General features: G+C 38.4%; 1 protein-coding gene across 7 annotated transcripts in view; it reads left to right on the plus strand.

The window, feature by feature from the left end:
* Positions 1-25,971, plus strand: part of LOC134541600 (microtubule-associated protein Jupiter) — a 92,122-nt gene that overhangs the window by 21,968 nt on the left and 44,183 nt on the right. Inside the window, exon 1 of one of the 7 annotated variants that reach the window (XM_063385151.1) lies at positions 15,988-16,109. The exons of the other annotated variants lie outside the window; for them this stretch is intronic. Within the exon in view, the coding sequence (XP_063241221.1) occupies positions 16,048-16,109 (62 nt within the window). The 5' untranslated portion in view covers positions 15,988-16,047. Of the gene's footprint in view, positions 1-15,987; positions 16,110-25,971 lie in introns of those variants that run through there. 7 annotated transcript variants of the gene reach the window in all.

Genomic DNA, 25,971 nt, shown 5'->3' on the forward strand with positions numbered 1-25,971 from the left:
ATTACTCGAACTTGTGCCAGAAACACTTTCCAGCTTGAATTTCTGCAAAAGACTGTTTATATTCTAAACAGCCAATCAGAGGCTAATGTAGAAGATATGTCGATCTGAACTACTTTGCCAACCTGTTTAAGTTAAATGGGAACTGGCCTCGAACGAAACATGTTCAGACTGTGTGTAACCGCACTCAACAGCTGAACATGTTCACCTGAAGTAGTTCAGACTCCCGTGTAACCGCGCCCTTAGAAACAGGATTTACTACGTCTAAAACTCCCCCCCTCTTTTTTTTTTTTTAATTGGAGCTATGTTTCAGTGTTATAAATGGAGCCAGATGTTGCAGTAGATTACTGGCGTCTAAGAATAAAAATATATATATAAATTTGGAATATTACTTAATTAGCGTGAAAATGTGCATAGTAGTTGGAAATGTGGGGACTGATAATGGATCGAGAGTAATGCGCATGCGCGGATGTGGGTCCCGTGGTAACCCTAGCCGGCGCGACGAAGCCTGCCTCACGGGACACAGTGTCGGGGAAACTGACACCTGGGCGGGGAAGGCTTCCCTTCCCGATCACCCGATCCTCGCCCGGGGCCCCGGGGGACAGGGTCCACTCCCCGCCCGCCGGCCCGGCCACGTGCACGGCGAACCCAGTTCGAGGTCAACATCGATCACCTCACATGTTGTATTGCATATGGCTTGAATGTAGTTTCTGCATTGTTCGAGTAAAGTAAACTTTGAACATCGGAAAGAATGTGTCGCTTGGAAACTCCCCGACCAGTCTGGAAATCTACACCGGGACTTCGAAACACTTGTCAGAATTCTTGATTCTTGATTCTTGACTCAAGATGCCGGAAATCCACATATGCGCCTAAAAAAATTATATTGAACCCAACAAGGGAAAAAACCTAAGTTGCGTGCAAGTTGTTGGTAACCATAAATATTTGTGGTTGGAATAAAGCTAATGCATGGGAACACTTCCTGTGTGACATGAGGTCGCTACCGTTATCTGAATGTTTATGGCAGCCACTTTTGCCTATTAGCATTGATACCATCTTTAAAGAAGGCCTTTTACTTCCCTCAAGATTGTTGTCCCCGGGATGGAAAGACTGTCGTGGATACAAGGAACCTCTCACGATGTCGGCTGGTGGCTTATCGTGCCCGGACCCAGAGGAATGTGGGAAGGGACAGTCGCCCGGTCGGCGACACTCCAGGACGACTCGGCCGTCGGCGGCGGAAGCGAGGGCTCGGGTGACCCGGTTGCGGGCCTCCCCGCGGATGTGCTAATCGCCCGGCACCGCTTCCCACGGCTGCGTCGCCTTTCACCGCGGCGCCCTCTCCGGCCCGTTCCTGCGTCGCCTCTTCCGAAGTCTGATCTGTTCACTCTACTCTCGTTCCAGAGGACCGGGGTTGTTGTTTAACTCTCTTCCGAGTACTTGCAGGCAAGGGCGTCGCCAGCCGATGGCCTCGGAGGGGGCAAGTTGTGGGAAAAGTATGTTTTTTTTTTCATTTGGTTACATTTTTTTGAATCTCTAGGTCTCTAGGGGGGGAAGTCCCCCCCCCCCCCTGGCGACGCCCTTGCTTGCAGGAAGTCCATAAAAGAAAACCCCATGTTCAGTTTAATTTAGACTATTTACAACAACAAATCATGCATCAGATTGAAGGTCAACAAACCCACGTGTCCTTAGAAATGTTCATTTATTGCACCTTCAGTTGTACGCCACACACTGGCAAATCATTAGGTAGCGGCGGAACGTAGACTCGCTCGATCTTTTATAAAGCCCCAAGGGGGAAAAAATCGTTATGTCAGGTGAAGGTGGAGGCCAGCGAAAAAAAGCTCTGTAGTCTCGACCATTACGACCAATCCAACGGTCAGGGAGCTTCGCCGTTCAAACACTCTCGTACAAAGGGGAACTCAACGTTGAACTGGAATTAGTCTCGCTCCTATCAAACTGCACAAGACATCGCGTCATTTTGCTCAGGTGGCGCTGCAGGCGAGAAACAACAAAGCAGTACTCGCGCATGCGGTTATGTAAAACCTGTTTGTGTTACTCTTTAATGGAGACCTTGCACCAACACACATTTCTTGCAGTTGATACTATTACAATTTATAACTGGGACATTATTTTATGGACATACTTTAGTTTTATCTTAAAACGTCTTCGACGGAACGCCCAAGTGGTCACCACGCACGTTAGCAGTGAAACTTCACACTTCAACAGCTTGAACGATAAAGACAAAAAATTGATCACTTTTAACATTTTAATATCAATTGTAATGCCAATTTTACTGTATTTCTCTGTTGTTGGGCTATACTTCAGTTTCGTAAACGATTTTGTATTCTATATTTGATGTAAGTTTGTGTCCCTGCGTTGCTTGATGTCAAATGTCATCTCGATTGTATCTCAGTGCACAGTTAATGTAATAGTTAAAAGATTTTTTAAAAAAATGTTTCTTGTCTACTAGTATTTTATTAAATTCCTCGTCGTAAAATCATGCAGCACCTGGGCCAAGTCATGTTATTTTTCCATCGACATGTGTTTTCAGCACGTTATTTTATACCGTTTTCGTTATGTACCATTTATTTATATTGTGATGCCATTGCATAGAATGACCTACCTGCTGTAAAAATGTAATTAATTACTTTTTTCTCCTGGAGAGATTTTTTTCCCCAGATTCTTTTGGAAATATCTTCAAGCAAGTATGAGACATTTCCTTACAAATAGGTCGTGACCGATCATTATTTTTCAAACGTTCCCATTATGTTCTATTGTGTGTGTGTGTGTGCGTGCGTGCGTGCGTGCGTGCGTGCGTGTACGTCTCTAACGTTGTCACTGCTAACGGGACGTTGCGTTCAGCATCGAACTTGCAAAGGTAAAAGATGAGCCCTGGACGTAGTTGTAGACGGAAACTGCCCCCCAGCGCGTGCCTTGGCCGGGTCGCGAGACCTGGGTGCAATAACCAGCGAAGGCAGCCCTGGTGCCGGCCGGGCGTGGCTGCAGGCTCCGATGGAGCGCGCTTCCGAGCCGCGCTCGGCTCGCCTCTTCGACGACGTGCCACGCTCGCTTCAAACTCGTATTCGTTTAACGTCTGATATCGTTACCTTAGTATTTTGTAATTGCTCTTGTTTTAATTTTAGATTCAAGAACTTTTTACAAAAAAAATTTAAGCCGCATTACAATTATAAAAAAATAATGTTAACAGTAATCTAAAAAAAAATTTAATTTTTAGGGATAAGTGTTCTCTTGATAATTTTATATACTTCAGTTTCTTTTTTTTTTTTTTGTTTCTAGCTCTGAAACGTGAATTTATGTCACAGTTGGTGCATAAACAATTAAATACTCCGGAAGGGGTTTTTTTTTTTTCAACGTCCACTGTAGCAATTATTATTTATTGCAGGTTTCTTTAAAGTTTTTTTTTTTTTTTTTTTTTTTTTTTTTTTTTTTTTTTTTTTTTTTTTTAGTCTAGTCATGCACATACTCAATGTAACCTCTTAACATAGCAATAAACTGCAAGACGTTTTGAAATGTCCGTTTTGCCGTATTTGTTTTTAGGTAGATTTCGGACAAATACTACCTATTGTAGCCGTTACCATGGTGCGACTTACGGAAAATTTTTGTATAGTTTTTTCGTCTCATGGTCCATAGACCCCAAAACCATCGTAAATTCAAGTTTACTTGAGTTGACGTTGGTTTTGGGGTCTATGGACTCCCTTAGTAGGCACACCATGGAATTCGTACAAATTTTGTATTGATCTTATAATTTTTATCTAAAACTTTTGTCTGAAACAATTTTTGATAAGTCGAACCATTGTTGCAGGGGGTTGAGAGGTAAAATTTAAAAAAAAAATCATAACTCCTTTAGTAGGTACATTATCAAATCAGTTTGAATTATTTGTAAATCTTATAATTTTAATCTAAAACTTTTGTGTCAAAACAATTTTGGATAATACAAACCATTGCTGTAAGTGTATTGAAAAGGTGGTGGAAATGAAAAAGAAAATCATTAAATCCGTTCCTTGTACACTATTAAATTCATTCCTTTTTATATGACGAACCATTAGTGCAAGAGGTGGAAAATAAGAGGTTGAAGACAAGAAAATTCGTAACATCCTTAATATGCCCACAGTTAAATCCGTTCAAATTGTTTGTAAAGAGTGTCTATATTATCTAAAACTTTCTGCTGTAATAATTTTATATACTACCTACCATGACTGCAAGGGGTGGAATAAACAGAGGTTGAATAAGAAAAAATTCATAACTCCCTTAGTATACACACAATGAAATGCGTACAAATTGTATGTATATCTTATAATTTGTATCTAAAACTTTTGTCTGAAACAATTTGTGATAATACAAACCATTATTGAAGGGGTTTAAAAAAACCTGGGGCTGGAATGAGAAAATAAATAAAATTCCCTACATGATACACTATCGAATCCATTCTTATTTTTGTCTGTCAATAAATATTGACTATTCTTAAAATAATTTTTGTTTACCCAACGATTACTGCAAGGGGTGGATAAAAGGTTTGACAGTAAAAAAATAACCATTACTTTTTTTAATAGATATACTATTTCATCCGTGTTAATTTATTTGTATGTATCCTAATATTCATCTAAAACTTTGACTAAAACAGTTTTTTTTTAAGAAAAGAATTATTACCGTAAAAACATGGGTTGGAATTAAAAAAATTCGTAGTGTCTATTTCCATTGAATTTATTTCAAACCATCTTAATATTATCTTAAACCTTGGTGTAAAGAAAAATTTTATACGATGACGTTATTGGTACAAGGGATGAAAAATATTGTTTGAACTTAAAAAAAATGAAATAATTACCTACTTTACTTGGATATAATATGAAATTCTTTCTAAGCTATTCAGTGCTGCGTTGTAAACTGTTCAGTGTTGGATGCATTGATTAAAAAATATTCGTAATAATTTTGGTGCATGGGAAATGGGCAAATATTTAATCGATCATTTTGTAATATTGGAGTACATAAATGTTATGTACATATCTTCTTAAAATGTTCCAGAATTTTTATCGAAGTATCGAAAATATTTCCAGAATAAATCGATACTTCGAAAGTCGAACTGGATATTTATTTTGCCTGTGTGTATTCCAAGGTTGGTGTTAAAACGTCTCTACGCGACACGGGCCGGGGGCATGTCCCGGGGGGGAAAGTGCGCAGTGCGGCGTAGCGGCGAAATAAGTCACAAGGCCAACAGTGTCCATTTGTGGGTTGGATCTAGAAAATCCGTGTTTCTCACGTCATATGTTGGGTGTTCTCGCGTTGGCAAACCATAAAGTTTTGTTCATTTATACACCTCAGGGTTTTACGGAAAACATTGTTCATAAACTCGCATTAAGATAAAAACAAAACATTATTTCATTTTTAGTATTAATAATCTACATTTATTTCAATACTTTTTTTACATTAGTAAAATTATGACTCACGGAAATGATTTCAGTTGTTTCTTTGTTTGCTGTTATTTAATCAAAATTAGAATCGTCCAAATTTGCATCATATGTTATTGGTAAGGCGTCACATTACTCTGCTACTCGCAGTCCATATTTGTGCTATGGTTCAATCTCACGAAAAATACGTTCGGGCATGACAACGTCTGTCGGGTCCGAGTTTGTGTGTGTGTGTGTGTGTGTGTGTACGGTAAGTGTTCATGTGTGCACCATTGTAAAGTGTATATTTATAGCTCAGTAAGAGTGATAGGAAAGTTTCCCTAACTTTGATTCCGGGTGACTCGCCTACTTTAAGAGCAGATTTTGAACTCACGCGTTCACCAATTTGAAACAATTTTTTTTTCTTCGGAAAATAGAGAACTATGTAAACCAGGTTAGTAAAGTTTTAAAATGGTTTATTATTTAACATGTGAGACGAAATTACTACGAATATTGCGGAAAAAAATGGTTTAGGCATACGGCGATTTTATACTACTGTTGGAATCACAAGAAACTATGATCAGAAGAAAGAATGGCAGCTAAAAGGCGCCACTCGCTGGTACCGAACAGACCAGTCTCCGCAAGGATAGGAAGAAAGCTAAGATGGCGGGCGTTGTCCGGCCTAGTATGAGTTAAAACTTGCGGCCGTGTCTCGACAGCTGCAGCTGGTCGAAGCGAGGGGATGGAAGCAGTAGCTTGCTCGCGTCAGCGAAGCGCATCCAGGCAGGGCGACGACTCCCGTTACCCGCCTGCACTGCTCATCCTGCTCGCCCTGCTGTGGTCCTGCGCGCCTCGACAAGACGAGGCTTTTTGTGCCGGTAGCCCGCTGGCTTTTGGAAAGCTTCCTGCACCAACCGTGTGGTCTTACATGTTTTATTGTGTTTTTACATGAAGAAAATGTTATTTCTTTATAGCTCAAAGTTCTTATGTCGTTCAAATGTGTGTTTATATAATTTAAAATAGAACTGTCAAAAGAAATCAGCTTGGCAAAGTGAAGAGAGTTAAACATAGACCTTAATAGTTGCTTGCATGCACCGTTTTGGGTTTTGGGCACCAGCTGTAGAAAAAAAAGCCTGTCGTGGAATGAACGTACGCATAATTTCATCTGGTGAGTGTTTTTTTTTTGTGGGAGTAGTCCCTAATAATAGGGTGTAGGGGAGGGGGCAATTCCTCCTCCCGCGCGGCCCTGTTAGAGTAAGACAAGAGTAATACAACTCGCACACGCATCACGTGTCTAAAACCATTGAATGGCATGCCGTGTTGTCGTGAGCATATCGTTTGGTCGCGTAATAACGAGGCAATAACAATGATGCTGTATTCGAAGCCTTAATGGTTGTATTTTTAAGTGCTTCTGTTTTGGATAATATTCAGTAGTCATTCCGAAAACATCATGGAAAAACTAAAATTGTCATCTTGTGTGTCACTACGCGTCTTGTCAGGTTGACTTTTGGATTGCAAGCAGCTGAAGTGTACGTCAGAAATTTTCATTATGCTGTATCTATACCTATAACGATTCTGGGAATTGTGTATAGCATTTTTTTCCCCCGTTTACAAGCAGTAACTGAAGTGATATTTGACTTCGGTAAGAAACTGATATTGTTAAAAGAAAACATAGTTTCACAACTCCCCGTTGATCACACAACAGTAACTCTTCGGAAGCGTTGATGGACCGTAAGCTGGGCGCAAGACATATACAATATACGTGTTGTGCAAGTGTTGTAGTTGGGGTAGGCGGGCGGGATGGAGGCAGGAGAGCCTAGTCAACTAGGTCACGGGCGGCGGCGAGAAGTGGCACTCCGGCGCGGCTAGCGGCATCTCTTGGGGCGGGTCGATATGACACACAGCCGTCTCCAGCCTCCCTCCGGACCATCGATTAGCCGCCTCCCCAGCAACCTCGTGACCTCACGTTCTGCCAGTCATCTGGTGGCGAGCATCTCCATTTCACTTTCTTGGCTAGAATACCCTTTTAGCGTGTTATACTCTTATTCAGATCTCGAATGTTCGTGTGCCCATGTAAATAGGAGAGCACTTGATAAAATCGTTTGTGGATATGTCAGACTTCGCCACATTTAACTTCTAAATAATCCTTTGCGTGATATATTTTTTTTTAAGTTTTCTGTAGCTTTGGGTTTAGTGCACATTCAATTTACATTTTCTTGGATAGGGCATAGTATCGTAGGTTTCATGTGAATGTTATGTAGTAATATAATAGCTTTTAACGTAACAGTATTCAAACATTACATCACATAACTTGTGCAGGAAGTTACATGAAGCTTAGTTTTTTTGGCGGTGAAATCTGGCATAGCATTTTTCGAGAAAATTCCGCCGTTTATACAGTTTCTGTCGCTGATCGGTCGAACTTAAATATCGTATAAAATCTAGTCGGTTTTTTTTATGTCTTCCAAGCTCTTGTAAAACTAATTGCGAAAAATATTGGTGTTTTCACTAACCGTGGTTTTTTGCACTGCATGTCTGGTTGGCGTGTGTATGCTGCGAGGACGATAAGTGAGCCGCAACGTAGTCTTTAACTGTACCGGGATTCCTCCTCCCAGCCAACAAACAGCCGGCGTCTCGTTACTCTAAACAGAAACATTTACGTAGAAGGAAAGCTTGTTTCAATCCCTCCCGCCGTTATTGAAAGTATAAGTTGAAACATTTTTATAACGATCGGAATCAAATTGGATAAGTGTTACATGGTTTGAGGTAGGCGTTTATAACGCTGTAATTTTCTTGGCCGTCTTTTTTTATTTGGAAACAAAATTTTGTCTGACGTCTTTCATTGTGATTTATTTCATCTTGGAAATTATTATAACAATATTTTTAAAAAAATCATTAAAACTCAAGTCGTGAGCAAGTGAATTTGATTTACTGCTGAAATTGACGTTTTGTTGTTTGTAAATTTGACAAGAAAGTAGGTGTTGGCTTTGTGTAGACGTTGGGTCTGTCGTACGAAATTTTCATCGCAGTAAAAAACCTTTCATGTTTTAACTAACGTTTGATATACTGTTTCACGAACGTGGGGAGGTTTTATTTATTTATTTATTTATTTTAATTATTTGCATGTTATTTGTTTACGTTAAGTGGTTTTTTTTTTTTTTTTTAGTTAGTGGACTTTAGTTTATTGTGCTATAAAATTCTAAGCTCTTTTTTTTTTTTTTTGCCACATTAAGTTTTCCCTTTTCGTTGTTCGTGTTACTTCGCAGGATTTTTTTGTTTGCTCGGGAAGGTGTCTAAATAATGTAAACTCCGGTGGACGGGGAGACTGCGATGACGTGGCGCGGAAGGAGTGCTTTGCATGTGCATAAAGCCCCGAAGTATCCCCTCTTCCCGTCACCCTCCCGACTGTACATCCTGTTAGGGTGCGGGCTATTGATTGAGGGTGAACGGCCGTATGCCTTGCAGCCCTGTCGCGCTTGGGGTGGGCTTCTCACCTGAACCCCTGTGCACACTTCCCCCTCGTGTTCGGCAGTGCGCCTTCTGTTCTTCGCAGACTCGGCACTTGCAAACATGTCGGGACGGCCGCTGTGTAATCGGTCTACTGCACGTCGTACCAGAACTGCCGAGTTACAGTTTAGACGTACTGCCATTTAAAATATCACGTGGTCTGTACGTTTTTGGATTACGCCTCCTGATGCCCTCCCGTCCTCACAATTTATTTTTTTTGCAAGAAAGCTCTGCTTTTTATTTCTGCCCAGAAATAAGATCACCATTGTATATTTTTGAGACCTTTTCTAAATAAGAGAAATAATGCTGGATTCACAACCTGCGCGTAGCGTACGTATGCGTAAAAGTTAAAACACGAATTCGATATTGCCTTTCACGTCCTCGCAGTGTGCGTACATTTATGTGATTACATATTAGCTAATTTCTAAAAATTTCACTTGGTTCCTAGGCATCTTGCATTGACTTTCTCACTTGCACTGATTGAGCAAGTAAATAAATGCAGAGGAGACATTTAAACTCCAATATTAGGATATTTATCATACAAAAAAAGTAACCACCTGATTGATTAGATTATAAAATATTTGTAATGTTACGTGTTTGAATGTTTGACAGTTATTTAGATATAATTCATAATTAAAACATATTTTAATGTATTATTTTTAATGAACCTCAATATCCCAATATTGATTGTACTTGATAGGTTGTGGCATGTGTTTGCATTACAGTAGAATATTCTTTGAAACTTAACTTGGAGGTATTTGATGGGTTGCTTGGGTTTGCAGTACTCGTGACTTACGCTAAGTGTAAGTGCTACGGACAGCTTGTAGTTGCCTTGTCCAGAAGCTTGCGACTGACGGGTCGGGTGTCTCGCAGTGTGGTTACACCTGAAGCTGGGCGCTGCAATGACCCGCTCACCACGTGACGCCTCGGCGATCACGCTTTCAGAGAAATCTAGGCGATGCAGTTTTCATGGTTTTTCTTCCCGTTATTTTTTCTCTGCCTCGTAACTGTTCTACAGACCTGTTCTCTTATCGTTTAGTATATTCACAAATCGCTTACGTGCTGACGTAGCATTTATTAAATACTTCATTGATGTTCCTGCTTTATGTTTGTAAGATCATTTAAAAAAAAAAATAGTTTTCATGTACGTTTTGATGTCCCTTCATGTCCCACGAGTGTAGCAATATGCAATAACCAATTGGAAGAAGCATTTCAATACTTCTCTTCGGGAGTGAATTGAACTCCGCGCTCATCCGAGGTGGATAGTAAGCTTTACTGTCCAACTGAGCTCGCTCACGGTTAACATTAAGGTATCTTAACATTTTACGGGAGTGTTGGTTTTTCGTGTGTAGAAGACGTGCAACGGTATAAATTGTCTCGCATGTTGCCTGCAGTCTTAATCGCACTTTTAATCTAAAATAAGTCTGTTGCGTGCAAGGACTCGGTCATCAGCCACGCTCCGATTGTGACCAAGACGTGTTTGTGACGCGGTTTCACGGAAAGATTTCAGGTCCAGTTTACTAACGGTTATAAAGTTGAACCTAATTTTCTAGACCATGCTAATAGTGACAATGCAATATGCACGGGCACGATAGAAAAAAAATTTCCAAAACGGTTGCTAGATGAATCTGAATTACAGAACTCATTTACAATGGCTAAATCTCTTCTGCTTTTGTTTTTAACGTAGTTTCTGACCATTTTTACAATTGTTCTAGCGATAGTATTAAGTCCTTGAGTAAAGACGTTTCGCAGCATCGGTTTATCAGATAGTTTGCCATATTTTAAATTCAACTGATGGACTGGAAAATTGGTGAGCATCGCGTGTATGACTTGATTGTTTTGGCAGAGAATAATTTCCGCAAACATACTTAACAATGGGTCAATCCATATGAAGTGGTCCAAAAAAAATTTTATTGGAAGCTTCATCAATTTTAAAAAAATTGATATTTTGAGCCTTGTTAACATTATGTATTGACAATTTAAAACTGACACAGTTAATTTTTTATTCTCACTAGTTTGATTATGGCAGCCATTTTTTTTGTCATGGGGCGCGACAATTTTTACATTTACAAGGGTTCCGCTACATTGCTATATCTTGGCTCTGGTAGGCCATATCATGATGAAACAAAATCTGAGGGGTTAAGCACATTTTAAGCTACAATTCTGATGACAAACCATTTTTTTAAAATCAATCAATCTTGCCAACTTTAAAGGTTGAACTTGTGCCTTAGAATTGCAAAAATTTGCATTTTCATAAATTTTTTTAAGAGTGAAGGCAGTATCTGTTGGGCTTCAAAATATTTATGGATGTGCTTATGTAATAGTAGAGTAAATACAAATTATTTGGAGTGTGAGACTTCAATACTTTTTGTTTTACAATTTTGTAAAAACCAGTTTTTTTCAGATTTTTGCTTACTTTACGGCTTAATATCTCTGGTGGGCAGTTATCTAAAAATCTTAAATTTACACACAATTAAGTACTCCATGGTACATAACTCCTGCAAAAATTTAGACTTTGAGATTGAACTGGTTCGGAAGTTACAGCCTTGCCAAACTCGTAATTTTTTTTATTTATTTGCATAAATAAAAGCAACCCTAGTAATTTTATATACGTTCTTAATTATTTTATATATATGCTGTAAGTGCTGTACTAAGTCATAAAAAGTATTACACTAAAGTTTGTTGCCAAAACACATGTATACTATGCACAAAAATATTAATTATAACAGTCATTCTATATCACATTTTTAAACAGACAAATGATTTACGATTTTAATTTGTACCTTATTTCTTATGTTTGTTAAACAGCATTGAAATTTCTTCAGATAATGATGCTGAAATGTTGTGTGAACGTCCAGTTGCTGTGGATAGCTCTGATGGACTGAGCTTCCTCAACACATTCTTAAGCGGCACCCACACTCTGTCTGCACATGACATCTTAAATGATGTTCTAGGTCCAGCTGGGTTGTAAAATTTTACGTAAATATCATTGTTCACAAAATTAACTTCTTCAATGACTCCTAGCCACCACTGTTCGTCATACACACAGGCGATAATGTCATTGTTCCGAAGATTCATGGGGATGGACTTGGTTGAAACTGGAAGATCCTCATACTCTTCTGATTTGGACGTTGCATAGCATCTCATTATAATCTCGGTGAGAGGAACAAAGCGGTGAAATTTTCGTGTTCCAGGGAGCCGTTGGCAGTTGTCGAACCTAGGTTTCAACTCTTCTTGTCGAGCGGTAATTTCCTCTTCTTTAACATATATATATTTGATACCTTTAATAGTCTGTGTACAGTACATATACATATCTTCAGGGGAAAGAATGTGATCCTTGACTGTTCTTTGAAGACTTGCCTTTGTTACTTCCCTTTTTGTTGTTCCTCCAACACCATCACATGCATTTTTTCCATGTGATGTTGCGAAGAAATTCCACTCAGCACTAAGACCGAAATCATTCTTGTGGTGACAGACATTAATTAAATTTTTCTTATTTTTGTACTGACTTGATGATCCATCTGAGAAGTAAATTATATGTTGAACCGAAGGAACAGTGTCTTTTAAGTGTTTCATAAGATGAGATTGAAATGCATGCACTGTTGTTGTGTTATGGTCCAAATGATCACTGATTACACAAACACATTGGGTTAGAAGTTTATCGTTTTCTTTGTAATAATACACAAAAGGATGAACAGTTGCTTGGCGATTTACCCAGTGGTAGCTCTGAATCTCGTCTTGGATAACAAATGTAAAGTTTTCTGCGAAGTCTGCAAGAACAATGCACTCTGTTTCGTTAAGTTTCTCCTTCTTCTCTCTCAAATGCTGACTTTGAATCTTTGCTATAAAATGATGAGTTTTAAGTGAATCAAGTTTTTCAATAAGGGACAGAAAGAATTCTTCTTTTGGCTGAATAACAGTTATCATTTCAGCTCTATCTGTTGTGGTCCATTGTTGAAAAATTATGTTGTCTGGGATGGCATCACTTTCTTCAAATTCATCAAACAGAGATACTAGGGCTTCACTTCCTGGACATTTAACACATTTGCCCATCATACACTCGTAACTACTCATATCACAAACGAGTATAGCAAGTAGGTCTTTGTAATCTTTCATAAGCTTTGCACCGTCAACCATTAGCTTAACATTCTGATAAGTACAAACACAAACATTGTGTGTTCCCGATGATCCGGCTGTGACACACCACTTAGGTCTGAGTTCAATGAATTTTGATCTTCCAATTCTACAGTCTGGATGTTTAGATTTAAATTCCACAAACAATTCATTCAAATTGCAAAGCACCAGCCTCTTCTGCTTTTGACATTTCATGTTATTTATTTTTACAGATAAACAGTCTTTTTTTCCGGGACAAAGACGACTGTATTCATCACTTTCATAGAATTCACGGACTGTAGTAACCACCTCTGATTGAATGCCAAAACCCTTTTTCTTTCCCAACTCTGGTAGAATGCCCTGATATTTCACTAGGTCTCTTGTCAGTTTTACCAAACGATCATATACATTGAACTCTTGAGCTATTCTTAGTCGACTCCATGAATTTGGAAGTAAACTAATTATTTTCACTTTAATTTCTTTTCCTGCAACAGCACATTTATCCTTCAGTTTCTTGATTAATTCGTCAAACTCTTCTACAGACTCTTCACTTGCTTCTCTGTTTTCCATCACTTCATCAAAAGATTCCTCAAGATTTCTTTTCAAAACATTTGAAACTTTACTGATCTTGTCAGCTATTGCTTGTGGTCTTTTATCTAAACCCAATTTCCTTATTTTAGATGCTGGCGAAACCCCTAATTGAGTACATACATTGTCTACTTTTCCCAACTTTTCAATCTCTGTAATAAAGTCTGAATCACATGTGTCCCCTGTTCCATCATTTGCTGTCACAAATATTTTTTTGTAGCATGTAGGACACAAGGACTTACCAGGGACAATCAGTAAATTGTAGTTTGTTTTTTATACATGTGTTCAGGAAGTATTTCCCTAAGTCCTTTTGTGATTGCCTTTTTATGTATTTGTAAAGGATCACTGCAATACCGGCCAAATATATGGTGATATTTAATAAGATACTTAATCTCATGGTACTTACATACAGACTTAACATCACTAGAAACTCTGGTAAATATTAGCTGTTGCTGTTCTAAACTAAACACACAGATTTTCTTCAATTCCTGTTGCACTGAACCATAAACACATTTGTGGCATTGTTCATTTGTTAAATGTCCTATTGAACACTCTTTCTCCATACCGAAAAACAAAAAACCTTCATGGAAACACAAACCACCTTTCCTATACCAGAGCTGCTGGCAGACTAACAGGATGGAACAAATACCAGACCATACTAGAGCAAGTCCGTGCCTGTTAAGACCTGCACACTCCAAACAGTGGTAAACATCTCAGGCAAAATTTTTTTAATGTTCTTAGTCGGAGAACTCTTTTCAATTGCATAGTAAATGCCAATTTTAGGGTATTAAGATTTTTAAAAATATAATTAGAATTTATTATAGTTTCATTGTTGCAAAAAAAATGCAATTTTACACAAGTTTGGCAAGGCTGTAACTACCGAACCAGTTGAATCTCAGTCTAAATTTTTACAGGAGTTATGTACCATGGAGTACTTAATTGTGTGTAAATTTAAGATTTTTAGATAACTGCCCACCAGAGATATTAAGCCGTAAAGTAAGCAAAAATCTGAAAAAACTGGTTTTTACAAAATTGTAAAAAAAAAAGTATTGAAGTCTCACACTCCAAATAATTTGTATTTACTCTACTATTACATAAGCACATCCATAAATATTTTGAAGCCCAACAGATACTGCCTTCACTCTTAAAAAAATTTATGAAAATGCAAATTTTTGCAATTCTAAGGCACAAGTTCAACCTTTAAAGTTGGCAAGATTGATTGATTTTAAAAAAATGGTTTGTCATCAGAATTGTAGCTTAAAATGTGCTTAACCCCTCAGATTTTGTTTCATCATGATATGGCCTACCAGAGCCAAGATATAGCAATGTAGCTGAACCCTTGTAAATGTAAAAATTGTCGCGCCCCATGACAAAAAAAATGGCTGCCATAGTCAAACTAAGGAGATTTAAAAATTTAACTGTGTCAGTTTTAAACTGTCAATACATAATGTTAACAAGGCTCAAATTATGAATTTTTTTAAAAATAGTCGAGCAACCAGAGCTGGACCACTTGATATGGACTGACCCCAATAAAAACGCCTGTTATATTCTATGACGCGTGCTGTCTGTGGCTGATTGTTTTAAGGAAGTTTAAGCTCCACTTAATTTAAAGGTATTGCGTTGTGTGTATCCTTAAGTCACCGAATAGCCTAAAAAAAATATATATAGATTTTGTAAGTGTATTTTTTTTACAGGCGTGCATTAATTACTGTTGTGTATACGTAGCTGATCTTAAAGTTTTTTGCTACTGAGGATCCTTTCGACTTAATTAGTCCAGTCTGAGAACAAATGAGCATGAGAGGCGCGAGCGATTAAATTACAACTTTAATAAGCTTCCGATAGTGAGTCATGACATATAAATTTCTTATTTCCTCAGTTTCCAAATAGATTGTTCCTGCTGTTTGATAAGTGTTGAAAAAAAAAAGGGGGGGGGGGTTCCTGATGGTGCACGTGTTGAGTTAGGGAAGCTTTATTTTCACAGACGAGTGAGCCAAACGTCCGATCGTGCATCTTCGGTTGTTTTTTTTATTTTGGACAACTCATGATAACTAATGGTCAATTAGGTTAGGTTAGCTACATTAAAGATACTGTGAAATTATGTAAACGGTTTCGTAGCCCTGGATGGCTACATATTAAAAAGTTATTTGCTAAGCAACCTTCGGGGAACTTCGGGTGTGAAATGAAGGTTTCCCCAAAGTGCTGTATCTGTGGAGGGATGGACACGACCACTGGAGTGGACTGTCCGCGGCGGCGGACGGTAATTAGACGCGCGGAAGTGGCCCGGCGCGGGCCGCGGCGCGGAGAAGGGCGGTGGAGGTAGCGGCGCGGCGGGGAGAGACAGTTAGCCCGCCTGATATAAGCGGCGGCGCTGCCGGCGCGCGGCCAGTCTACCCGGGGACACCAGGCGAGCAGCGCTTCGCGGGAGGTGGCCAGGTCGACGGCACGAGCCATGGCTGTGTACGCCGCCTACAGGCACATCGAGCTGGACAACGTGGGCGCGGGCAAGAAGAGGTACTTTGCACCACCTTAACGTCCTTGCGGACCTTACCCTGTAGCGCGTGTGCTTCCTTGTAAAGGCTGGATGGCCAAGCCGCTGCATTATAAACTGAAAGTGAATCGTCTTACAACCCTGATAATATCCATGGAAAAGAGTAGGTGGGTTGTTGAAGCTGTGCTAGACTGGTTAAGTTCGCCGCGGTGCCCCAGCTGGTGTGTGGCCCTGGCGCGAGGCGGTGAGACTCCAGTCGTGTCACGGTCAGGTGGAGGCGCTCCTGGTCAGCGGAGCGTTGTCACCGGCGACTCGGCTACCGCTGTCCTGTTTCCTTCCATTCTGTCAGCGAGTCGGAGCGTTTATTTTCTTGCGTAGTTGTAAGAATTCCATCGGAAATTGATCGCCACTCATCCAATACTTTTTCATCTTCACTTAAGCTACAATAAACTATCTAATTTATAATGTTAACGCGTAGGAGCATTTATTACACTTATTATTCATATAAAATATCTACTCAGCCTATTACGTAGTCATAATAAAAAGTTTAAGGTTTAGTCTTGTGCGTGATTCTTGTTTTACTATTGTGGTTTATAAAGTGTTAGCAAAATTCAATTTTTTTTTTAATTTACTAATTTTTTTTTTCAGAAGTTGACAATAGAATTGCGAAGTTTTGTTTCGTGGTTTGTTTAATGTAGCTCGTAAAGAACTTAAAATGCTTAACCAAGGCATGAACCACGAAAGGAACGTAAAATAAAACTATTAAACTGTGTTGGCGGGTTTGTGGGCACAATTCCACTCTGATTGGCACAATTCCACTCTAATCGGCACGACCACCACGAAAAGTAACTACCAGTGCATTAATATTACAATTATTTTTTTTAACAGCCTTGTCTCTTAACAAAATGTAACGAACTATAAATGGAAATGTCAATTCAACGTGCAAACGAAATCGCTAATAAACCTCCCGCTCATCGGTAGCGTTATGACGAGAAAAATGAAATTTAACGTCGTTTTGCCTCGACATAGAATTAGAAGTACGGTGGTGAGAGACACAGCATAAATCATTTTTTTTTTTTTTTTTTTTTTTTTTTAAGTATCTCGTAAAAATATTTGCGTACGATTATGACATGCGTAATTTGCGTAGGCGTATTTGTAACTGAGATTTCTTTCAACTGCCGAAGTGTCGTTTGAAAAAGAATCTCAAGATACAATTCACGTAAAGTGCCATATCGATTGAAAAACTAGTTAATAGGCATCGCGAGGTTTTACTGTTCAGATTATACTCCGGAAAAGAATATATGTAGATAGGCCGCATTTTAGTTGGATTTACAAAAATAATACCTATTGTAGCCGTTACTATGGTGTGACTTTCGGAAAATTTTTATATAGTTTTTCGTTTCATAGTCCATAGACCCCAAAAGAATAGTCAACTCGAAAGTTTTATTTATATAATCATAATTTTGTAGGCACGATAAGTCGCAATTTTTCACAAATCACTTCTAAACTGATAACAAAATCTAATAGTGGAAAATTTCGGTTGAGTTCGTTGCTGAGCAATATCCGACCAAAGGGGTATATATGGGGAATGATTTTTGAAAAACAAAAATTCGCCTTAACTTCCGTTGTACGAAAAATATTACATCCGTTTGAACGTATTATAACTCGCAGAAGTAATAACCAAAATATTTTGTTTGAATAAGTTTTTTATACCACCAACCATAACTGCAAGGTGTTGAAAATACAAGGGTTGGAGGACAAAAAAAAAACCTTATACCTCTCTGTGTAGGCACAATATCGAATTCATAAAAATTATGTATTAATCTTTTAAATTTTATCTAAAAATTTTGTATGAAACAATTTTTGATATACAAACCATTACTGCAAGGAGTGGAAATAACAAGGGTAGAAAAACAAATGTCATTTTTTTAATAGATCCACTATTAAGTCCTTTATAATTTATTGTGAAACGCCCAAACTTTATTTAGGGCCTTTGGCTGAAACAACTTTTAAGGAAACGAACTATTATCGTAAAAAAAGTAGTTGAAATTTGAAGAAAAAAAACTTAGTATCAAATTCGTTAGAATTTATAAATAATCATCTTAATTTTAACTTAAACCTTTGTCCAAAAGAAATTATATGGCCACGTATTAGTACAAGGGATTAAAATAGTTTTTAAATATCGAAAATAATTGCATAAATACCTTAGTAGGTATAATATGAAATTGGTTAAGACTGCTGGAATAAAAACATTCAAAATGTTTTCGCTGCATGGAATATGATAAAATGTTAATCGATCCTTTTTTTATTATTGGCGAACATATGCGATGTTCTATAGACTACAATAAGATTTTAAAATGTTTAGGAGTTTATAGAAGAATCTAAAATATTTCCATAAGAAATAGGTACGTACTTGGAAATCTACCTACGCCTGTAGGCTTTGCCAAAAGGGATTTTTTTTTGTGCTTTGGTAATTTTGTTGTTGTGTATGGCCTTACAAACTTCCCCAATCGATTGTGAAGGCAGCAGTTTGGCTCGATGAGAACTGCGGAGTTTTCTCTTTCTCTCGCTGTTTCCACCCCTCTCCGTGTGGTGATCCATCACTGTCTCGCGAAGAGGCTGACGAGAGACTTATCGTTTCCTCCCGTAATGCGGAAAACTAACAATGTTCCTTAGTGCATACAATTGATCCACTCTTTTATAGTCAGGGAAGCTATCTTACACTCCTTAAGGGATGGAGGGCTTGCATAAAATGTAATCATTTAAATTAATTTAATAAAATCCTTAACTATTTATACTTTTTTTTCGCAAGTCCCTGCAATGTCTTGGGAAAAAGTTATTTTAGCTTCATATTCATTAGTATTTTATATAGGTATGTGTGTCTTTACACTACTCAGGTGCAGCAAGAGCATCCATGCTTATTTTGCTCTTACCAGTTTCGAACCAAGGATGGGAATCGATCTAATCAATCAGTATTCTAATAAGTAAATTTTTTGATGAATTTTGAAAAAAAAATTCATTAAAATAGGATAATAAAGATTTTCAAGATGGCTTCCATAACGATAATTGATACAGTAGTGACAATTCAAAACGATGGGTGTGGCATAAGACATTTTTATTTAATTTTAATGATAATTATTTTAATATATTAATAAAATACTGGTTTAATTTCGCGGGAAATCGAACCGAGGACCGAAATCGTTTTAATAACTAAACATTTGAAGTAGGCAATTTTTCAAATATTTTTCGGAATTTTTCCGGAATTTCTAGCATTGAAATTATGGATTTTCAAGATGGCGGCCATAACAAAACATGCAACATTTATAAAATCCAAGATGGCGACCGTAACAATAAGTGCAACAGTGGTTTTTAAGTAATGTTTTATTAAATTTTTATTATTTAATTCGATTGATTAATTTTTTAATGATTTTTAATAAAATTTCCAATATCTAACATGAAAATTACGGATTTTCAAAATGGCGGATATGACGTACTAGGTAACGATATATATACTTTGTCATAAGTGGTGGGGGGAGTCAGTCTGCCTGCAGCCACCATAAGGGATGGATTGGTCGCCATTTTAATTTTTTTCCCTCGCCGGGTTCGAACGGAGGACTCAGACTTCCATGTCGAAAAAGTGTGGTTTTTTTTAATTTTTATTGAATTTTGTATAAATTTTAAGATTTTTTCATTAAAATCATATAATAAATAAAGATTTTCAAGATGGCAGCCGTAATGGAAATTGCAACGGTGGCGTCATAATCCTAGATGACGTCTGCGGCTTAGAGCGACTAGCTCTTAGGACTTTTAAGCCGCTTTTAGGAATTTGTGTTCTTTCTAAGGCAAAGAATTTTGAGGTTTTACGAAATCCTAATTTTTGAATTTTTTATGAAGAAAAATGAGTAATTTTTTAGTCAATTTGATTCATTGAGGAATTTTTGAGTCCAAGATGGCCGCCGTGACGTCAGAGCAGTCGGCCGGCTCCCGCTCCACCGCCTGGCGCCTGCGCCTGGACGTAACAAAATATACTACTGGTATGTTGTATGTTTTATTGCTTGGGGTCGGCTATTTGCAGGTAACATGCGACACGAAACTCGTAGCCTACCAGTATTTGCTGTGGCATTAAGTTTGAATGATAGTAAAATCCAATATATGTAGTTTTATTTGTAGTAAATGAAACAATAAATTCGTGATCAAACTGTTAAGACTGAATAGATGTATAAAATTAGCAAATTTTATTGTTATATAATTAAATTATTTAGTAAAATCTGGTTTCAGCTAAGTTTTAAAAACTGTGAATGCCGACCTTTGTTTTTATCAGCCTGAAATTATATTCTTGCATAAGGCAAATACTTATAGAACTAATAAAATAACTATTAAAAAAGGTTACTATTGAAATTTTTTCTGTCAGTTCCGCGTGTAGGCGTTGTGTTGTTTCAATCTATGTATTCTACTTCAACTCTAAAGTGGTCTTTTCCTGTTTCACGTAAGGGCATGTTTATATTGCTGCTCCTTATTTTGCATGTGGTTTGCATTCCGCCATGAGATACCCACCCTAACCCCTCCTTCACTTTTTTCTTACTGGTGGCTTGATAGAATCTCTGACGGAGTTGTGGTTTATTTGCTTTTTCTAATCGCTGTTCGATAAGCTAATTGTTATGAATTTGAGGTTTGAGTTTTATTGGCTGACATTTTCAGTGAGAGACTATTGAGTGATTTAGTTTTACGCATTCTTAATTCTGAAAATACAGACACTGAAGCAATCAACATGTCACCACGTACCACTAGAAAATTCATGACTTTTCACAGTTTCTGGATACACATTGTATGTCACTTATATGGTGACATTTGAGACAAATAATTTATGTTAACCACGTTAAAACAAATTACATGATGGGTTATGAAGATTTCTTTATTCCCTTGGGGATTTTTAACTGTTGTTTTGTCATACGGCGGATTGGTCTTCATTTGCTCGGCTACAGGGCTGAGTCCGAAGCTGGTAGTGTTTTCATATCTAGTTGCGTATCTTTATGCTTCCATGTGGTCTTTTACGTTTGGAATAGTCGGCCTGCTTGTCTCGTAGACTCATCGCATGGCTCCAACATTGGCTTGCTATTTACCAATATAACTTGAAATCGGCCAATATAAGCAATCACACGTGCGCATGTTTACTGAAGGTTTTTTTTATCACAATATTGGCTGCATCCAAGCATCTACAAAAGTACTAAACTGTACCTATATAGCAACTTTGAATAATATCAGTAATTAAAAACTACTTGATTCAATCCAGAAACTACGTATTTTATGACCGGCCACGAAAGCCTTTTATCTAGAGTAAGTAATTAGAGGAAACTTATTGCAATTTAAGTACAGTCCCTGTTTCTTGGACACTGTAATTTTTGTAGAACAAGATTTCGTAACAAAATTTGTTTCCATAACCACTGTATAGTTAGTCACCTGCATGGAAGACACATCATGGCGATCTGGTGCCGAGAATTTTTAGAACTCTACTGCATTGAAATTCGATCTTGAAAAGTATATATTTGTGAGAATTGTTTTATTTGGAATTGTGCCACTTTTATTATCTGTCATGACACATGAATGTCACAGTTCTGCCGGCTGATACGTAATGTCGGGAGTCTCATGATTTAATACAATTTCTTGGACATACGCCATTGCAGTTTTGCTCTGTTTGTCATGGGAAAAAATTCATGGGTGCAAAATAAGAAATGAAGATGAAATCATAAACGCACAGAGAACAAGCTAAATCAGCTGAAGTCAAACGGATAAAGCCAACGTTGAACCTAAAAGGGTATTATGGACAACACAACAGTCCTGACGAACACATTCAAACTTAAATTTCAGACAGCACAAGAATTTCGTGAAAAAGGAATTTAGTCATGAAAAAAAAGAAGCCCAGACGGAACACAGTGGTCTAACAAGACAATTTCAACAACAGTAAATGCAAATGCAGGTAAAGCAAAACCTGGACAACACCGACGAACACAGTAGGAAATAGTCCGTGTTGTCGTCGTTGTGTTGTTTACTTTTAGCGTTGGGTTTATCTGTTATCGGCTGATTTAGGCTTTTTCTCTGTGGGGCTATGTTTACATTTTTATTTCTTATTCATGGATTTTTTCTATGAAAAACGGTGCAAAACTGCAACGGCGTATGCCCAAGAAATTGTATGAAATCACAATTCCCCACTGCCTGAATCAAAGAACGTAAAGCCGTCTATGTAGTTACTTTTCCCTCTGTCAGTAACGACGCGACTGAGGGCCGAGGGGGTAGCTGCCGCCACTCGCGGTGGATGGCCGCATGTCCGGCAGGGAGATCGCGGCCGACGCCCCCAGACGTCGCTAGGGGCTGCGCCCCACTTGGCACGCCTCCAGTTGTGGCCGGCGGCGCTAAGCCTCCGCGTCGTATCGACGGGGCTGCGGAGACCAGCCCTCCTCCCTGCCTTCCTTTCTCAACCACCCCTCTCCCACCGTGTGTTTTGGAGCGCATCGCATCCTTCACGCGGCAATGAAGCCGGGAAATATCTCCAGGTCCCCGAGAATTAGCACTCGAACACCCATGCTCGAAGTGGGACCCGAACCCAGTTGCTCGGGAATGCTGATTCCTTGACCACTGGAGCCGGCTGTCCAGTGTCGTTCGGTCTTTACACGTGTGTATAGCCATGCATGCACGCATGCCTAACATACATATACTTATGATATCCTTGTTCGTGCTTTGTCATTTACTGAAATTCCTTCTGTGCAATTTTCTATGATCACATTATGCTAGCTGCAGTACCCGGCGTTGCCCGGGCTGATCACAGAGTGACAATTGTTCGCTAGTTAAAGAAAATGGATATCGCGAAAATATTCTCCCGTGTTCAAATATCTGTGTATACCAATTTTCATGGCGATCGGTAGAACGGTGTCTGAGTTTATCAACGTCATACATTCATACATACATACATACATACATACATACATACCAACATCCTATTATATATGTATGTATATATATAGATTGACACTTGTTTGCATATTTCCGTATTCTTAGGATGAATTGTCTAGTACAACACAGGATATAATGGGTGATATGAATTAGTAACTTGATTCTAACTTTTACAATTGTAAATTTTAAAAGTAGTAAGTACTTTTTTTTTAATTTGAAGCAAAATGTTATTTGTTCAGAAGAAAATCATTAGTGTTGTTTTGCTACTTCAGGCGTCTTGGAAGTCGGTTAAATTATGCAAAAAAAAAATCTTATTAGTAAATGTCCATATGGGAACTACTGCCAGCGTAACACTTGCTGGAGTTTGGAGGTATACTTTTATCTTCATACGGCGAAGGTACGAATTGACCTATAAGTTCAGCCATTCGCCACGTATATTGATCAACCTACAGGGTTGCCGCAGACAGGGTACATATGGAAAACGGGGACGACCAAGGAAATTGAAATATCTTGAAATGACCCACACTTAATTGTTTATCTAGGTACAAAACAATATTGGTAATTTTTCATATACGCAGTATGTTTTAAAACCGAGTGTATTTTAATCATAAGTTATTTTCTTTTAGTAATCCGTATCTTATTTTCACCAACATAAAGTGAAGAAAATACAAAGAACTTACAATGTGTGAAATTGAAGAATCAAATATCTATAGGCCTAGTCTTTAGTTTAATCACAGTCGATAATGTATAATTTATAAGTTTGATCAAACAAATGTATTCATTATCGATATCAGACTGGCAGTGTTGGTTACGTAGTGTTGATCATTATGATAGCAGTGCAAACTATGGTGCAGGAAAACATTTTGTTCGTCAAATTTTCGTTGCATGTATAATTGTGGAAATGAATTTTGATTATGATTTTGATTTTAGTTAATCTGTATTTTGCCATATAGACCGGATGAGACGGGGAAAATGATGCTAAATGGGACAAGGAAATAAGCTGAAGTTAAAGAGTTGAAGCTGTGGCGCCACATGCTGCTTTTTATGTTCGATTGTCGAGTAGCACGTGCAGATTTGTGTGTTCAAACATTAAAGAAGCTCATTGTTTGATGGCTTCTGTGCATGTTAATTGACGAGCAGATGAACGGTGCGGTGGCCAGGAGGTTACCCGGTGCTCGAGACTGGAGTCTGTGGTGTGCCGGTGGGCGGGGCGAGGAGGCAGTGTCCGGCCACTAGCGCGGCGCACAAGGGGCCCCCGGGGTGGGGGGTAGGGAAGTGTCGATAGTCTCCCTCCCGGCGGAGTCGGCCTCACTCAGTGTGGCTGACGGCGTGTCGGGGTGCAGCTGGTCCAGGGGCTCGGGCTGAGCGGCGCTGACTCGCAGGTAACCCGTCCCGCCCGCGTCTTCTGTACTTGAATAACAGGATTAGACTTTTTTTAACATCATGATATAACACGTCATTAAACACCTACAAAAATAAGGATTTTTTAAAAATATCTATACATTTTCTTAAGAAATATATATGAATATAAATTATTTGGTTATTAAAATATCTGAAACATTTAGAATTAAATGGGGTCCCGAAAATAATTCACAACTAAATTATCTTATTATTGTGCTGCTTCAATTTTCTAAATCCAAAAAAATAATGTTTTAGTTGTTTTGTAGGTGGTTGTTCGACATTTTCAAGTTTCATGCTGTAGAATACTACATTTGCCAAAATAAGAAAAATATATTTCCTGAAATGTTGCGGTCACCCCATGGCTGCGAAAATGAGGAAAATCTCCATCTGCCAGACAGGAAATTCACATAGCACAGTGTACCGCATGACCAGTTAGCGTGGAACAACTGAGAACCCATATCTCTGAAATACGAACATTAGGGTAACATGTTCTAAATCTAGTCACAAAATGCAAAACAATCAGTTAAGAACACCACGGTAAAAACTACAAAAAAAAAATTTTTCCTTTGTTTTACTTTCGTGTAATATGCTGCGCTCTTACTATTTCGAACGTTATCGAAACTAAACTGTCAAAAATACAACTGCTTATTGCTTTTAATTTACGTAAACATCGCTTGGTACAGAGTATCAGAGTAAAGTTCGCGGCAATTGCAGCGACATAGTTTCATGACCATTTATTTAATTTTGGAGCTTGTTTTACTTTTCGTCTTATGGTTTATTTAATTTGAATAGTCATTGGCGCAAATAATTTTTTCATGCAGTTGTATGTTGACGTTTGTATGTGTAATTCCCAAGGTGTAAATTTCCGCAGTGCCACGAAAGAAGAAAGTAATGCGACGTTAAAATATCATAAACTAACCGTAAATCTACTGCAACGCGTTACTTTATGTATTATAGTTTTTTGTACATGTCAACGGTGCTTGGCAGTATTCTTTCGATTTATGTTCGTCTCGGTTTGATAGTTAACGTTCCGTGACAAAAATACATTCGTTTTACATTTCTGTCCGTTGACCAAAGAAGCTAGACCAAAGAAGCTATTGATAATGCTGGCATTCGCGTGCGCGCAAAATGCAAATTCGCTTCCAGCCGTAGCAATCGATTCACATGTAGCCCCAAAGTAGACTGAATTCCGCCGGGAGTTTTGGTTGTGACGGTGTTGCGAGACGTGCGCAGAACTCTGCAGAAAATTCTCGTGAATCTGCGTACAACATTAAGCCCAAACATACGGAGAGCGAAAATTAAGTACCAGTAGATTCCTTTCCCTGCGTTTTACTAAGCACTAGATTTTATACCGGTAGGCTGTTCAGGGCTGCTATCTTATACACGCGCTTACCTAGAAAATGCACCATCACACCCATATGAAGATGAACTGAAAAATGGTGACTTTACCCCAAATGTGACATCCCTTAGTCAACCTATGGATCATGGTGTGCTTGAATTGCTGAAACTTACTTATCGCCTTAAGTAACAGACTCGTTG

The sequence above is a fragment of the Bacillus rossius genome, assembly GCF_032445375.1.
Source record: "Bacillus rossius redtenbacheri isolate Brsri chromosome 4 unlocalized genomic scaffold, Brsri_v3 Brsri_v3_scf4_1, whole genome shotgun sequence".
NCBI classification, from domain to species: Eukaryota; Metazoa; Arthropoda; class Insecta; order Phasmatodea; family Bacillidae; genus Bacillus; species Bacillus rossius.